General features: G+C 45.7%; 1 protein-coding gene across 1 annotated transcript in view; it reads left to right on the forward strand.

Moving 5' to 3' along the window:
• The first annotated feature begins 8,779 nt into the window (after positions 1-8,779).
• Positions 8,780-17,110, forward strand: part of LOC120233700 (protein FAM169B-like) — a 91,680-nt gene continuing 83,349 nt past the window's right edge. The window contains exon 1 of the mRNA XM_039235079.1: positions 8,780-8,816. Within this exon, the coding sequence (XP_039091010.1) occupies positions 8,786-8,816 (31 nt within the window). The 5' untranslated portion in view covers positions 8,780-8,785. The remainder of the gene's footprint in view (positions 8,817-17,110) is intronic.

Consider the following 17,110-nt stretch of genomic DNA (forward strand, 5'->3'; position numbering starts at 1 on the left):
GTACAAAAAACCATTTTCTCTCTCGCTGGGCGTGGCCACAAGAAGCTCCTTCTCAGGGAAGCTGGCAGAGCTCCTGCAGAGCCACACTGCCTCCCCAAGTTCCCCACGCTGCTCTGTGTTAGAGGATGTGACCATGTGGTTGCAACTTCTTAATTGGCCCCCTGATAGAAAAAACTATACCACCCCCTTTAATTGGGATCACTGCCAAGGACTAGACTCCACCTGATGCCTTCCTGGGACGATGAACCAAGGACTATTCCTTTTAATTGGCCCCTGGTGTGGGCTGCAGGCTTATTTACAGCCAAGAACAGGTGGGAAGTGGCATTTGCCCCCCAGTGGCCTTCCCCTGGCTCCTCTGGGAAGCCGGGCCCACCTTGTTTTGCAGGGGAGGTAGAGGGCGTTGCACTATACCTTGTTTTGAGATTAAATCAGGCCAAAAATCCAAGTTGGAAAGCAATTACGGAGTTTCACATAGTCCCTCGGGCACTGTTGATGTTTTGTCATCCCCCATTTTGGTGAATGGTTCCCTTGGTTCTATTCCAGTTCATGTCACTTACGTAGTTCTTCTGTCAGGAGGGTTTTGCATGTCTGTTACAGTCATAAGCCAATTAGACCCCTGGAAATGCCCACATTTGTAAAGCCGGTTGCTGCTAAGGTCACACTCTGATAACAACATTAATTAATGAGATCTGGGTAGCCAACTTGTGTTTCCTAATGTTCACTTACCACACCTCGAAACAGACTCAACTGTTTTTAAGATTGTGCTACTTTTCTGATAATGAAACTGCACTTTTTATTTTAATTTTTTTCAGGATTTGACACGAGCCATTCTTATTTTAACTCAAACTGGAATGGGTCCTAGAATTTTCACTTTCCCATCATTCACTTATTTCCCTGTATCCTAAACTTTCCCCTAATTTTGCAATTAATGAAAAGGAAAATGAGAAATGCAAAATACTTTACTTAGCAACAGTGACATGTCTGATTGCATCCAACCCCACCCGTAAAAAAAAAAAGCCCCACACATTCTCATCTCTAAAATGAAAACAATCCAGAGAAGTATGGATTTTGAGGTCTGACATCTGCATTTTTATTTCTTTTTCCATTGTAAAAACAAATGGTCTCTAACAATTGCTGATGTCAAACACAATCTTTAGGCGGGTGAAATACAGTAAGCCTGAGAACGAATAAGGCGACTAAAGAGAGATGTTTTATTTAACAAAAAGCACAGTGATCTTCCTTATGAGTTAGATTCCCGAGAGGAAAATATTTGTAATCATGTTGGACTCTGGGATTAAGAGGGCAAGGTGCGACCCTGTCTCAGTGAATTGAAAAGCAAATAACAGTACACACGTGTTCTCACCAGGGACAACAAATGTGGACTGCCAAGATTATAATATCCCAAGACCTAAATATTTTGAGTTTTGAACCAAACATAAAACTTTGTAGGATTTGTTTAAAACTTCTCATTGGCAAGTTGTGGCTTCCTGCTTAAGCAAGAAAAAGAATGAAAAGGCCTGTTTATTTGTCCCTGACGTGAACAGCTCTTACAACACATTTTGTACACTTGACATAAATGAAATTTAATCAACCTGGTCAAATTCCTCTTGGGAGTTAGGGAGAATAAATCAATCATCAAGAAGCACTTGCAATTAAATAATAACAATAGTAATAAGCTCTCTCTGTGTCAAACATCTCTGCCTCGAGCTCAGCTACTTATGTCTACCATAAAATACAAAGCTCATGCCCAAAATGCCTCTTATCAAAGCACTAACAAATTCTCGAAAAATGTCACTTTTCCAAGGTAGCCTCTGGGGACTCACTCACTCGCCCTTACTCCTTTCCTTTTCTAGCTTAGTAGTTCAAAGGGGGACAAAACAGGGTCAGGAAAGAGCCACAGAGTAAACACTATTTGTCCCGCCCATGTAGCTTTCAAAGCAGCGAGGACAATATGCAAATGAGAGGGCGTGGCTGTGTTCCATAGCTATGAATTTTGAATCCGCGTAATGCCCACTTGTCACAAACTATTATTCCTCTTGTGGTTTTTAGAACTATTTAGAAGTGTAAACACTATTTTTAGCTCACAGGCTGTACAGAAAATAGGCGGAGGGCTGGGTTGGGGCTGTGAGCTGTAATTTGCCAGACCCCACGCTAGAGTACAATTTTTCTTCTATAAGGAACAGGATGTGGTTGAAGATAAAGTGACCTTATGGGATACAGGAACAGATTTGTAGTTAAATGAGTAACTAGATTTGGTTAAAATAAAAATGAGGATTAAGGGACTCAGACTATTCCATCAAAGAATTCATGGCTTTCCCTTTTCAGTTAGGTTTGTCTGGTGTTAAATTAGAAGAGTATTCTGAATGAACGTTGCGAACAGTTTTGTGTTCAAAATTATAGTATTTATGATTTTGACTACTGTGGAATTAGCTCACTGAAGCAGTTAGCAATTGATTTTTTTTTTTTCAATTTTACCCCACGATATGCTATTGTTGGTTTCCTAGGTGGGATTTGACTCCAACACTCATGTAAGGAAAGACCTGGAAGCCGTATTTCACCTTTTCGCAGGTTTCTGACACAACATATTCATGTTTTTAACCTTCATACTAAAGAAGAGCTCTCAAATGCTCACAGCATTTATTTATTTATTTAAAAATTATGATTTTTAGACTTTTATAATATTCTGAAGCAACCATTTAAAACAAAGGCGTCTGGGTGGCTCAGTCGGTTAAGCATCTGACTTAGGTCCAGGTCATGATCCCATGGTTCATGGGTTCGAGACCCGCGTTGGGCTCTGTGCTGACAGCTCAGAGCCTGGAGCTTGCTGCAGATTCTGTGTCTCTCTCTCTGCCCCTTCCCCTCTTACGCTCTGTCTCTCTGTCTCCCAAAATAAATAAGCAGTAAAAAACATTTTTAAGTAAAAAATTAAACTTTTAAAACAGAGAATTGGTATGTTAGCAACCACATTATAACATTGAGATTATGTTCAATATTTCCACAGGAAACTGGTATAGAAAGATGCTAGTTTTAATTAATTAATTAACCTTTAATTTGAGAGAGAGCATGAGTCAGGGAGAGGGGCAGAGAAAGAGAGAGAATCTTAAGTGGGCTCTATGCTCGGTCAGCTTGGAGCCCAACGCAGGGCTCGATCCCACAATCCTGGGATCATGACTGATGGGGTTTTGAAGTGATGGGGGTTCAGAGCGCACAGCCAAGAAAGAATTCTTGGGACGCCTTTGGTGCAGAAAGATTTTTTTTTTTTTTTTTTTTTTATTAAAGCATGGGAGACCGGACTGATGGGCATAAAGAGCTGCCCCAGGACCTTGGGGGAGAGACTGGTAATCTACCTGAAAGCTGGGGGAGATAAAGTCCAGGGGAAGTTTCTTAAAGGGATTTCCATAAGCTAAACAGGACTCACAGATTACCAGAGGCCTAGCTATTGTCAAGCTAAGGTTGTTTTTCCCTCTAGCAAAGGATTAACGTTGAGACAGTTGGGCGTTCCTGGAGAAATGTTTACTCTGCTTGCGTCAAGTATTTGTCAATGGGCTGCGGGTTATGAAGAAATTTAATTTTATCTGCCATTTTCTTTTGCCTTTGTTTCCCACATCAGTGACCTGAACCGTAATCGAGAGTCAGACGCTTCACCGATGGAGCCAGGCACCGATGGAGCCAGACAGGCGCCCGAAAGATGCTACTTTTTATGTGACCGCAGAATTTTGAATTAATAGCTTAAACATTTGCATTTTAAGATTTCTAGCAGTCTTCTCTGATACATCATAAGGTAATGTTCTCCCTACATTTTATAGGAGACAAAACTTTCTCCTTTTTGTCTCTATTTTTCTTCTGTGTTATATTTTGTCCTTCCGTTTTTGCTAAGCCTTGATCTGTTTCCGCCCCTCCTCTTTTTTTTTTTTTCAGGACTACAGCTCCTTGACCCAAAAGTAACAACTACTACAAAAGGAATTTGTTTACTTATTAAAACCCAGTAGCTTGCTAGCCCTTTTGTTTAAATACTGGGATTTCTTTTTTTTTTATTTTTTTATTTTTTTTAATGTTTTTTTATTTATTTCTAGGAGAGAGAGAGAGACAGCGTGAGCAAGGGAGGGTCAGAGAGAGAGGGAGTCACAGACTGAAACAGGCTCCAGGCTCTGAGCTGGCAGTCAGCACAGGGCCCGACGCGGGGCTCGAACCCACCAACCACGAGATCATACCCAAGCGAAAGTCGGACGCTTAACCGACTAAGCCACCCAGGCGCCCCTCACAAAGTCCTCTTTAAATAAAAAGAAAGGATCATATCACAAATTATCTTGTAATCATCATTATTTTGATTCCAAAACCAAGAAAAGACAAAGAAAGAAAACTACAAACAAGTCCCTTCAGCAAATTGAATCCAGCAATATGGAAAGAGTCATACATCATGACNAAACAGGCTCCAGGCTCTGAGCTGGCAGTCAGCACAGAGCCCGACACGGGGCTCGAACCCACGAACCGCGAGATCATGACCTAAGCGAAAGTCGGACGCTTAACCGACTAAGCCACCCAGGCGCCCCTAAATACTGGGATTTCTTTCAAATTTCACAAATACCTTGGGAACGGCGAGAACAGTTGTGTTCCGACTGAGGAAATGGCCATGTAGATAAATGCGGCCTTACGAGGACTAAACTACCTTCTAGATGTAAGATAGAACCACACTGAAAACTTGCTCTAGGCCTTGTGGGACCCCCATTTTTTCAGTATACATATTTAAATATATTTTTCTTTTCTTGGTTAGGGTTAAAAGCAATTTCAGTGTCAGAAGTAAGTGCAGAGTGGCTGAGGTTTGAGGAAGGTTTAGACATCCAACAACTTATTTATAGACAATCAGATGCTCTACTTAGAAAATCTATGATAATTGGCTTTAAAAACTATTAGACCTCATAAGAGTGGCTGGATAGGAAACCAAGCCAATAGTTTTCTTATGTACCGGTAATACCCAATTAGCAAGTGTAGAAAAGAAAAGTGGAGAAAAGAAAAAGCCCATTCATAATGACCAACAAATATCAGACACATGTAGGAATAAACCTAGCATGAGAAATGTATTAGATCCAAAAAATAAAAATAATAAAAAATAATATAAAAGGGGTGCCTGGGGTGGCTCAGTCAGTTGAGCAACTGACTCTTGGTTTCTACTCAGTTCATTAATCCAGGGTTCTGAGACTGACCCCCACGTAGGGCTCTGCACTGAGCATGGAGCCTGCTTAAGAATCTCTCTCTCTCTCCCTCTCTCTCGCTCTCTCCCCCTCTTGGGATGCCTGGGTGGCTCAGTTGGTTAAATGTCCAACTTGGGCTCAGGTCATGATCTCAAAGTTTGTGAGTTTGAACCCCTGCATCAGGCTCTCTTTGGTGGTGGTCCAGAGCCTGCTTGGGATCCTCTCTCTCCCTCTCTCTCTCTGCCCCTTCCCCATTTGTGCGCTGTCTCTCAAAATAAATAAATAAACTTTAGAATTGAAAAAGGATCTCTCTCTCTCCCTCTGTCCCTCTCCCCTGCTTGCTCTCTCTCTCTCTTTTTTTAATTAAAAAAGTTTTTTTTCATGTTTATTTAGTTTTGAGAGAGCACGCGAGTGAGCAGAGAAGGGGCAGAGAGAGAGGGAGACACAGAATCCGAATCAAGTTCCAGGCTCTGAGCTGTCAGCACAGAGCCTAACTCAGGAGCTGTGACATCATGACCTGAGCTGAAATCAGACACTTAACTGACTGAGCCACCCAGCCACCCCTCTCTCTCTCTAAAATAAAGAAAAAGTTAAAAAAATATAAAGATGTATTAGGCCCAGCTGTAAAAACTAGAACTTTAGCGCCCCCCCCCCCCGCCCCAAAAAAGACCTGAATAAATGTAGGTGAGTTTATGTCTTTGATTGGAAGGCTCAAAACTTTAAAGATGTTAATGCTCAGGGGCATCTGGGTGGTTCAGTCCCTTATGTCTCCAGCTCTTGGTTTCATGGTTCATGAGATCAAGCCCTGCATCAGGTTCCTTGCTGACAGCATTGAGCCTGCTCGGGATTGTCTCTCTACCTCTTACCCCGCCCGCCCCCCCCCCACCAAAATAAATAAATAAACTTAAAAAATCAAGATGTTAGTGCTATGAAATTAATGTTCAAGTTAGATGTAATCTGTGTCAACTCTCAATATCCTTAACTACCTGGTTTGAATATTTGATTAGGACGTGCTTGTCTTCCTGGATGTCCAAACATGTGATAAAGCTATGGTAATTAAAATAGTGTGGTATTGTAGTAGAAATAGCAAAAATGGTCAACAAAAGAAGAGCCTCATGTACATGGGAATTTAATATATGATTTAGGAAGCAAGTCGTAGTAATGGGGAAAAGAATGGACTATTTGGTGGTGTGGGAACAGTAGGTTCTAGTTAGATCTGTTCCTTATGCCAGAGACATAGATGAGTTTTGATTGGATTTAAAATTCCAATCTACAGGCCAAAACAATAAAAATATTGGAAGCAAATGTAGAAGAACTTATTTTCTTATTTTGGGGTAGTTTCAGCCTATTCGAGAGAGACAGAAAGCCCAGAAATTATTAAGGGAAAGAAGGAGTTTTTGATTAAACACCAACTTTGAAACAGGAGTTTAATAGGAAACAGGGACCTTTTCAATCTGAAATCCTTTTTTTTTTCTGAAAGAACATGTATTCAGGTATTATGTGAGTAATTAAAAAAATACAAAACTTAAAAAAAGTAACAAGGTTTTGAAGAAGTATGCTTTATTTTTTAAAATTCTTAAAAAATATTTATTTTTGAGAGAGAGAGAGAGAGTGAGACAGAGACAGAGTGCAAGTGGGAGAGGGTCACAGGGGAGGGAAACACAGAATCTGAAACAGGCTCCAAGATCTGAGCTGTCAGCACAGTGCCAAATGCAGGACTTGAATTTAGGAACCGTGAGATCATGACCTGAGACGAAGTCGAAGTTTAACCAACTGAGCCACCCAGACGCCCCTGAAGTATGTTTTTTTAAAAAAAAATTTTTAAAGTTTATTTCTGAGAGAGAGAGACAGCATGAGCAGGGGAGGGTCAGAGAGAGGGAGACACAGAATCTGAAACAGGCTTTAGGCTCTGAGCTGTCAGCACAGAGCCCGATGTGGGGCTGGAACTCATGAACAGTGAGATCGTAACCTGAGCTGAAGTCAGACGCTTAACTGACTGAGCCACCCAGGTGCCCCAATAAGTGTGCTTTAGAGAAGAGATTAATAAGCCTTTAGCTCTGTGCGCCAATAGTAGCACCCACGATTATCAATTATCGGGAGTTCAACAAAGATGCAAGACTCCCCAAAAGAGACTTGTTTCCACCTCAGGGCCTTTGCACTTGCTGTAACTTTTGCCATTTTCCACATGCTTACCTCCCTCACTTTCTTCATGTTTTTACTTCTCTTTCTCTGTTTTAAACATTTCCCCCCCCCCCAGCCCATATTTACCACACTGTTATGTTCTATCTCCTGCTCACTTTCATCCACTAGAAAGTAGCCTCGGAAGGCAAGATTTTATTAATCTTGTTCACTGCCGAATGGCTTCAATCGAGAACAGGATAGGGCACATCCTGAGAGCCTAATAAGCCCGTGCTTATTAAACAGGACAGGTGTTTGGAGAAGTTAAGGGTTCTGAATGCTATTGCCCAGGGAGCTCTGCGTTTTCATTGATGTAGAAAATGAAACCTCCAACTTTCAAGGACTCAAGGATGAATCTAAGGACAGTCTCCAGCTCTGGTCTCCATTAACGTGCACATTGCTGTGAAAAGTAATGGAAGCACAACGGGGGGCCATTTTTCACCCCATGCATGAGGATGTCCTCCTCTATGTTAAGTCTGTTGCTCAGTAGGTGGGGGTGCACACTTTCTGGCAGTTGGGAGGCTCCCCTGAGCAGCTGGTTGCTGAGGGCGGAGGGACAGGCCCGCAGATGAGTTCTAGACCCTCCCGTGTTGCGGCACAGGCGCAGAAGGACTGAGGATGCAGCTTGGGCAGTCAGCCAGCCACAGGGGCCAATTTCAGAACTGCCGACCCAAGAGAGCAGGCGCTGACTGACCACAGACTATAGGGTCCAAGGCCCTTGGCATTTTAAAACCACCCCCTGCTCCACACCTCCCCTGTAAAACAAAACAAAAAAAACAAAACACCTTGAAACAGGCCAAGAAGAACTACTGGAGAAATACTTGGCTGTCAGGGAATTACGCTATTTCAAGTTGAGTACAAACCTGAACAATTTAATAAATGAAAGTATTGGTTATCAGCAAAAATGGGCACATTGCAGGCATCAGAAGAAATCCGAAATGGGCAGAAAAGGTTAGGAGATGCCCTTCCTTATGTGTGACATTCATGGTCTTTGGGTTAGTTTTAAACTGTAAATTTTCGAAAAGGAATAATGCAAATGATTCTGGTCCTCAGAAATGGAATTAGAACAAGGAAGTGAGAAGGGGCTCAGAGAGGGGCTACTGGGTTTGGAACCAGAGACACTGGCCTTGGGATGGGATGCAAATAGTTTTCTCTTCCAAAAAATGAAGGGAAATAATAAACTCCTCGGGGGTGTCGGACTGGCTTTGCAAACTGGGGAGTTGTTGGGGGGGGCTCCGCTGGACTGCGCAGCGGGAGGCCCCCAGGCCCAGCTCTGGGGAGGGAGCCGCGATCCCGGGCAGTCCTGGGGGAGGGGCGGGTTAGCCTCGGAGTGGGGGCGGGGGAGGGGCGGGAGCAGCCTCAAGCGGCGAGAGGAGGGGAGGGGGGGGGGGCCGAACGCCGCGCCGGGGGAGCCCAGCATGGAGGCGGAGGCAGCTCGCGGAGCCGCAGGTAAGCGGGGCCGCGGCCGTCGGGATCCGGAGCCGGGTCGCCTCCCGGGCTGGCCGGCGCGGTGGCCCCTCCCCGCGTGTCGGGTTTCAATGGCTGGGCTGGCCCGAGAGCCCGGGGCCCCAGCGCTGCAAAACAAGACCATAAACAGCGCGCAGCGGCCAGGAAAGTTTCCCCGGAGTCGGCGCCAAGGCGCCACTAGCCGCGCACCTGTCGCCTCCAGGGAACTAGCTGGGCGGGCGGCCCGGGACGTCGGGTGCGGGGCCGACGGGGCCGAGGCCCTCACCCCCCGGGAGGGTAGCTCTGGAGGGGTCACGGTCACGGCTCCCCCGCGCGTCTCCGGGGCCACCGGACGTCCGCACCGCTGACCCTGGCTTGGCGAGCTCACTGCCTTCCCAGCCTTGGTGGCCCTGTCTGTGAAATGGGAACCGCACGGCAGGAGAGAAATCAGTATAGCAGCTCCGGTTACAGCGGTCACCTCTGCTCCCCGCCGCCCCCTTCCCGGCCTCGGGGACGGTCTGTTTTATTCCCGGGCACCTTGCGCGGCGGACGTGCGGCCCCCAGCCCTGCAGGCCTGTTGGGGAGTCAGGATTTGAGCCCCCCCCACCCCCACTGAGTTTGTCTCCTCCTGCTCTGCCCAGGAGGGGCCCTGTCCCGCCCCCTCTCGGGAGAATTAGGCCAGCGGTGCCACTTCTGACTCTGAAAGCACGTGGGACAAAACCCCAAAGGGGTTTCCGTCTCCCGCAATGTGTGCTTGGGTGGGAGCTGGCGTAGGGGAGTTGGATGCTGAGAAAATGCCTCTCCCCGTCCTGCATGCTCTTCCTCCAGCGGGGACCCGAGGCCAGGTACCTCTCGTCCCCTCCGCCCAGTCCCGCTACGAGGCGCGCGGCCACAGGTGGCCAGCCCTGCCCCCACGTGCAGTCAAATCCCGGGCCGGCCGCTTTCTCCCGCCACACATTTCTGTAAGGAAAAAAAACATCAATCTTATAGAGGCTCCTCTGCCTTTTATTGGAAATCAGCAGCGGCGAATGACTCTTTTTTTTTTTTTTTTACGATCTCCATTTTAAAAGCTGTGACTTTGAGTTGTTTTCCCCAATTTGTAGAACGAGTTAAGGAGAGAAAGTGGCCACTGGCCAATTGTATGAGTTTTCCATTCCCGGTGAAAGTTTTCATTGGTCTAGAGATTGAGGAATCCTTTCGTCGCTGTTTTTAGAGGTGGGGGTGGGGGGTGATACTGTTTCGTTTTTTATTTTTTTCCTCCCTGTGGTCCTTTCTGGAACGTTGCTCGCCATGGTTGTGGATAGTGAGCGCTGGGCCAGTTTGTTTGAGAACTGGGTCAAGAAACACAAGTGACTTGCTCCTCTGATCTCTTCCGCATCTGCACGATGGAGAAGATTTTGCTCCTTGAGGATTTAGTGTACAGGAATACCTTCTATATTTTCAGCACTTAGTGAATGGGCACAGAGTTGCTCAATCCCTTCTTCCCTTCCCCTCCTCCGCTGAGTGTACCATGAATCAGAGAGGTCCTCCTAACCACTGCCTTAGCACTGTGCTATTCTGCCCAGCCTTTCTACGTTTAATGGGAAAAGTAAGGGTAATTTCATCTTCTGGAAAAGTGTAGTTGGCCTGAACACTTTGAGGATTTTCCTGTATTTCTTTCAGCGTTTGCTGTGGCTTTCGTGGTTGCTGATGGACCAAAGGACACACGGCAGTTACACATTAATCATTTCCACATGCGCTAGAGCCTAATGGATTGGAGTCTTACATAGCTGAACCATTGCCCAAGCTTTGATAGCCCATTTCCAAAAAGGGCTTGAACAAATCATGTCGATGGAGGAACTCTTTTTCCTTTAGCAAGGAAGCATTAAACTAAGAATTATGCTTTCAGATAGGGCTGTGTCCTGGTCCCTGCTTGTCTAGCCCTAAAATGTAGGCGAAGGGTATGCGACATTCCCATGGGAGATGAGCCTCCTCAGTATAGGGGTGTCTGGTTGGGGGTACGATACAGTGGGGTTCTGCAGCTACCCCAGAGTAATTCAAGACATGCCCCGGGGCCACATCCACACAGTCATATACACACACTCACACACACACAGTCTCTCTCTCTCTCTGAGGGTTTGTATATGTTTTTAATTTCTCTGAAGCTGAAAAAGTTCTTAGGTACTAGCCGACCATCCGCTGCTGTCATTTTAGCTTAGAGCATCGTGGAAAAGAAAAGGAAAGTCAGACACGGTCCAGTTCTGTACTCCTCTCATCCTTCACCTTGAATTTCCCTCATCTATAAAATAAGGACTTGTCCTACCTCGTAAGGGTTTCATGTGACCCACGTTCATCACTGCTGACTGCTGGGCCCATCGTAAAATTTAGGGTCCCCTCTGAGAAGGCCATTTGTTTTGCCTTTCATCCCTTCTGTTTATACCCCAGATTGAAGGGTTTGTGAGAATGGCCTTTCTTATGATCTCCATTTAGAAAGGCAGTTTCAGGGCACCTGGGTGGCTCAGTCGGTTAAGCATCTGACGCTCGGTTTCAGCTCAGGTCATGATCTCACAGTTCCTGGGTTTGAGCCCTGCGTTGGGCTCTGCACTGACAGTGTGGAGCCTGCTTGGGATTCTGTCTCCCTCACTCTCTTCCCCTCCCCTGGTCTCTCTCTCTCTCTGTCTCAAAAAAACAAACAAACAAACAAACAAAACTATTTAAAAAAAGTCAGTTTAGTGTTCCAGGTAAGAAAAGTTAGGTGTTGGACAATTTGCATTGGTCATAAAGCAGAGCCTTGTAGACAGGAAAGCTAGAAGCACGCAAGGAAGACTCCAAAGGACAGGTTGACTGCGAAGCTTGGGTTGGGGGAACCAGGACAGTGATGCTGCCAGTAAAGGAACTAACTTTCAGAAACACGGGGAAAACATGAAGTAATCTGGACACCGAGATTTCAGAATGTTCCAGAACATGCCACCCATTGGTGATACTGAAGAGTTAGTCAGAAACACTAACTCCGGAGTGTGGGAGGAATCCAGAAAGGGCAGTACCTGCTCTGAGCTCTGTTGGGGACCCCTGGAGGTCTGGTGAGGGTGTCTCCTTGGGAAATGGGAGGAGGAGAGGAACTGAGGGCACAGCCTGAAGGCTCAGAGAGGGGGCAGTTCTGAGGTTATGAGACATAGACCCAAAGGAGGAGAGACCAGAAAGAAAAGAAGCCCGGGGCAGGGCCTGGGGCCGAGAGAGACTCAGGCATGTAGGACCCGGGTCTGCCCAGAAGGAGGTTGGGGCAAGGGAGAAGTAACTTGCCTAATGTCACCTGCTAGTAAGTGGCAGGTTGGGACTCACATGGGGGTGGCGGTGTTTGATGTGGAGCCCCTCCCAAAAAGAGTGTTAGGCTCAGGAAGGAAATAATTCTTTTTTTTTTTAATTTTTTAAATGTTTTTATTTATTTCTAGGAGAGAGAGAGAGACAGCTCGAGCAGGGGAGGGTCAGAGAGAGAGGGAGTCACAGACTGAAACAGGCTCCAGGCTCTGAGCTGGCAGTCAGCACAGAGCCCGACGCGAGGCTCAAACCCACGAACCGCGAGATCATGACCCAAGCGAAAGTCGGACGCTTAACCGACTAAGCCACCCAGGCGCCCCAGGAAGGAAATAATTCTTGAAGCAGTTCCTAAACGGCCTCCTTCCTTAGGGACGACTGCACGTGAACATAAAACTTAAACCAAAGAAAAAAAAAATCAAATATTTATCAGCCACTTTGGGTCTTCACTAGTTCAAGGTTCAGAAGGGTCCTCATAGAGGCATGTGGACATGGCAAGCCTGGGCACATGACTTGAGTCTCTGGCAGCAGGGTCTCTTTGGGGGACAGTGGGTGGGGGTCTGGGCTGGCCACTGGGTCTCATGTCACTGTCGCTAAATACTTGCGTGGCCCTTGGCAAGTCTCCATCCCTTCATCGGGAAGGAAGAGAAGAGATGAGACGGTCTCCAAAAACCCACTTGACTGAAGTTTGTCTGTTACTTCCTACCCAGCCAGACTGCGATCTCTCTGAGGGCAGGACCTCGATGAATCTTTCTTCTTCAGTGCCGGCTCTTACCTGGCACATAGCAGGAGCTGCATGAGCTTTGAATGGTGACATCATTTCATTTTAGGAGCTGGTGAAAGCTTTCGTTGGTTGTGTGGTTGTAGGATTACCACATATTGGGCGTATCAGGATATGGAATGATCCAGGCTGATCTACCCTTGCTGGTGCCGGGTGTCCCTGGACAGGGCTCTGGTCAGTCCATTCCTTGGAATATCCTTCCCAGGCCCTGCTGGTCCTGGGAGGCGTGGGTCCTGAGCAGGTCCTCCTAATGGCTTGGACCTTTCGTGTTACACCCCCGCCCCCAGTCCCCACCGTTGGCCGTGATTCCTTGCTGTATAATGTTATCTGTGCTATAGACGGTCCTTACTCCATTTCTGAATAAGAGCTGTGTAATATCTGTGTTAAATGGGCATCTCCAGTGCATGAAGCCGGGCCAGAAACGACTCGTGTTCTGACCTCCTTCTGCCGTGTCTTGGCAAGTGGAGTGAATGACTGAGTGGCCAGGACTCTGGCTGGGTGGGCATGGAGGTGTTGTCTTTCTGACCTTTGAAACCCTAGTCTGCTGACCGGCTGACTGGCCTTAGCTCGGTTCCTGACAGCAGTTCGCTCCTGGCTTCTCTGATGACATTCTTATTTGTAGCTTAGCCTTGGGAAATTCCAGACAGAGGATTGGAGAAAATGGCTCTGTTTTGTGCTGTGTCTGAGTGGTGTGGAAAGAAAATGCAGGGCAAAATTCAAGCACATTTTGGGGTCCGATGCCCCTGGCGTCATGTGACGTTCAAAGTCAGGGTTGCTAGGTTGTGGGGGCCTTGGCATTGAGACTGACTGTCAGTAGCAACTGAAGGTCGGGGCCTTTGAATAACGCTCATTAGGATGTAACAGCTGTGCTTGAGACATTCCATGCTTTTGAGTGCGTCCTTCCTCTCTTGTGGGTTTTCTTTCCCAAGGCCCTTGATCAGCAAGCTGCGGTGGGGGGTGGGACACACAGGGTGTACGAATCCAAAGGCCACTGTCTGTGGTCATCCCCACCCCACTCTGAACCCCCCCGGGGAGTCCTCTCTCCTCGAACTCTTTGCCTTCCCGATGCCCAGGCAGTGGCCTCATTTCCCACTTAAACCAATACCTGTTGTCTGTCTAGGCGTAGAAAGCTTTCAGTGTGCTTCTTTGCTCCTCCAAAGGAGGGCAGCCCAGGACCATTGGGACCCAGACAAGATAGAGGTCTGGGGGCCTCAAGGGAGGGTCTCAAGGGAGCTCCCATCCATGTATGTGCTGGGGGCTCCCAAGGCCCAACCAAACTCTTCTAGACCGCTCCTTTTCCCGGACTTGCAGAAGTTAAGACAAATGTGCTTTTCTTGGAAAATGAGTTTCTAACCACTACTCTTGAATTGCATTAGGAGAGGGAGAAAGCTATGTTCATCTCTTCATTGCATTTTGCTGAAATAAACCCTAACCAGAGTCCCTGAATATTTCATTCAGTGGTTAAGACCTTGGGAAGATGTTGTGGAGACTTCCCCATTGTGTAGATCTTCCTCTGGCAAAACTGTCCCCTGCCCAATTCTCTTCTGCTACTTTGTGGACTATTTTTGCTGAGTGTGTGTATGTGGGTAGAGGGGTATAATGCTTAGAGCGAATTATAGTTGGTTGTTAGTTTTGATCTTTATTCCTGCCAACAAGGGATTTCTGTAATGTATACGTATTGCTTACCTTTGGGCTCTTAGAACATCTTGGGGGGAAAAAAAGCCATGCAGAAAGAAAGGTATTGCTTTGTGTTTTTTTTCCATACTACATGACCACTGAATAAAAATATTATGAAAATATTAAGAAATATATGGGTAAAGACACTAATGAAACAAAATCTGTCCTTCTGCTAAAACATAATCTAGTTATTTGCTGATGAATATTGTTTTATTTTTGAAAATTTTCAATGTTTATTTATTTTTGAAAGAGAGAAAGAGGATGAGTGGGGAGGGGCAGAGAGAGACGGAGACACAGAATCCGAAGCAGGTTCCGGGGTCCGAGCTGTCAGCACAGAGCCTGACGCGGGGCTTGAACCCGTGAACTGAGATCATGACCCAAGATCATGACCTGAGCCAAAGTTGGATGCTTAACTGACTGAGCTACCCAGGTGCTCTGATGAATACTGGTTTTTAACCATAACAATTAAATATGAGTATCAACAAATCATCTTGTTTTAATTTTTTTTTTTTTATATTGAGATGCCCTCCTCCTAACCCTTGGCCTACTTCTATTTTTCTCTCTTCTATTTTGAAATATGATACCTATGTTTCTATTCTTGGGGGAGGACTATAGAAATTCTACTTATTTATTTTTTAAAGTTTATTTTTATTTATTTTGAGAGAGAGAGAGAGAACAAGCGGGGGAAAGGACAGAGAGAGAGGGAGGCTGTATCTCAAGCAGGCTCCATGCTGTCAGTGCAGAGGCTGATGTGGGGCTCAAGCTCAGGGACCATGAGATCATGACCTGAGCCAAAGTCAAGAGTGGGATGCTTAACCGACTGAGCTACTCAGGCACCCCTCCCTCAGAAATTTTATTTTATTTTATTTTATTTTTTTAATATTTTTTATTTATTTCTAGGGGAGAGAGAGAGAGACCGCGTGAGCAGGGGAGGGTCAGAGAGAGAGGGAGTCACAGACTCTGAAATAGGCTCCAGGCTCTGAGCTGGCAGTCAGAACAGAGCCCGACGCGGGGCTCAAACCCACGAACTGCGAGATCATGACCTAAGCGAAAGTCGGATGCTTAACTGACTAAGCCACCCAGGCGCCCCAAAAATTTTAAAATGCATGTTAACTCAAATTCTGAAACTCATCACTTTTTAAACTTTCTTAGAATCATGTAAAGACCATATAGTGCTTCCGTTTCAATGACCCCCTTCCCAGTTCATGTGCTGTTGTTACGCAGCACCTTTGTTCTAATTTTTAATTTCCTGATTTCCAATGTCTGATGCTCTGATTTTTAATTTCCTCCAGTTAGATGTGTTTGTTTCGTCTGGTCGGCACTGGCTTGAATCTTATCCGCATGTTTATTATTTTCTTTGCTCGCATTCCTTCTTAACTAACTTACCCTTGAGGTTCTTTTCCTTTCTCCTGGTAGATATCCTCTAGAAATAACTTTAGTGAGGATTTTCTGGACACAAACTCCCTCAGGTTTAGTTTTTCTAAACAGTTCTTTATTTGCCCACAGTCTTGGAAGTTACTTTTGCTAGGTGGTGGATCAAAGTTCTTTTCCTTCTGGCCTTGGAAAATGTTCTTCCATTGTCTTCTGGCTGCTATAGTTGCCGTGGAGAAGGCCGCTGTCAGTCTACCTGGTATTCCCCGAAGAGCTGTCTTTGTCTTCTGGCTGCTTCTGTGGTAGGCCATCTTTTTGTGTTTGTTGTTTTGCAGTTTGATCACAGTGTGTTTAGGTGGGGATTTTTCTTTTTCTTTTTTCCGACTTTGGGGATTGGTTGGGATTCTAATATCTGAGGATCAGTATCTTTCGTCAATTCTGGAGACATTTCAATCGTTATTTCTTTAAACCTCGACTCTTCCCCATCCTATTTTCTCCTTCTAGAACTTCAGTTAAGATTAGTACTGGACCGCGTCGTTCTACTTTCCCTCTTTCTTAACCTGCCTATCATATTTTCTGCCTCTGCCTTTACGTGCTGCTTCTGGGTAATTTCTTCAGATATATTTTCTAGTTCATCAGATTTTTAAGACATTCATTTCTAGAAGTTCTACTTACTTTCCCCCTAGAATCTTATTAGCCAAACAAAAAAAGTTGGTTCTTTAAATTTCCTATTTACATTTCTTTAAGCATATATAAGATCCTCATCTTCGGTACTGGATGATTTCAATATCTACAGCCCTTGTAGGTCTGATTTAATTTGTGCTGACTCTTTGTGGCTATTTATTTCATCATATGTTTAGAGATTTTTGAAATCAGGTCTGAAGGACCCCAAAGCTGGTACCCTTCCCTTATGCCCAGACTCCACAGCCCGTGTGGCTCCATACTGGGGAGATCTGACCGGATGGCATCTTTTTGTGCGTTGCTTCATCTGTCTTTTCTGATGGGCCCTGTTCATAATACCTTAAGGAAAATACTTAGTGTTTTAGAATAATGTACATCTCATTCTTTCCATTGGCAGTTCATCAATTTCCCGCTTTGGAAAGAGCTAGGATCTTAGCAGACATAGATTGCTTCCAGTGCTAGCTTATAAATCTGTCACAAGCTGACAGCTCCCCCC

Source organism: Hyaena hyaena, unplaced genomic scaffold, assembly GCF_003009895.1.
Source record: "Hyaena hyaena isolate Hyena2069 unplaced genomic scaffold, ASM300989v1 scaffold_95, whole genome shotgun sequence".
Classification (NCBI taxonomy): Eukaryota; Metazoa; Chordata; class Mammalia; order Carnivora; family Hyaenidae; genus Hyaena; species Hyaena hyaena.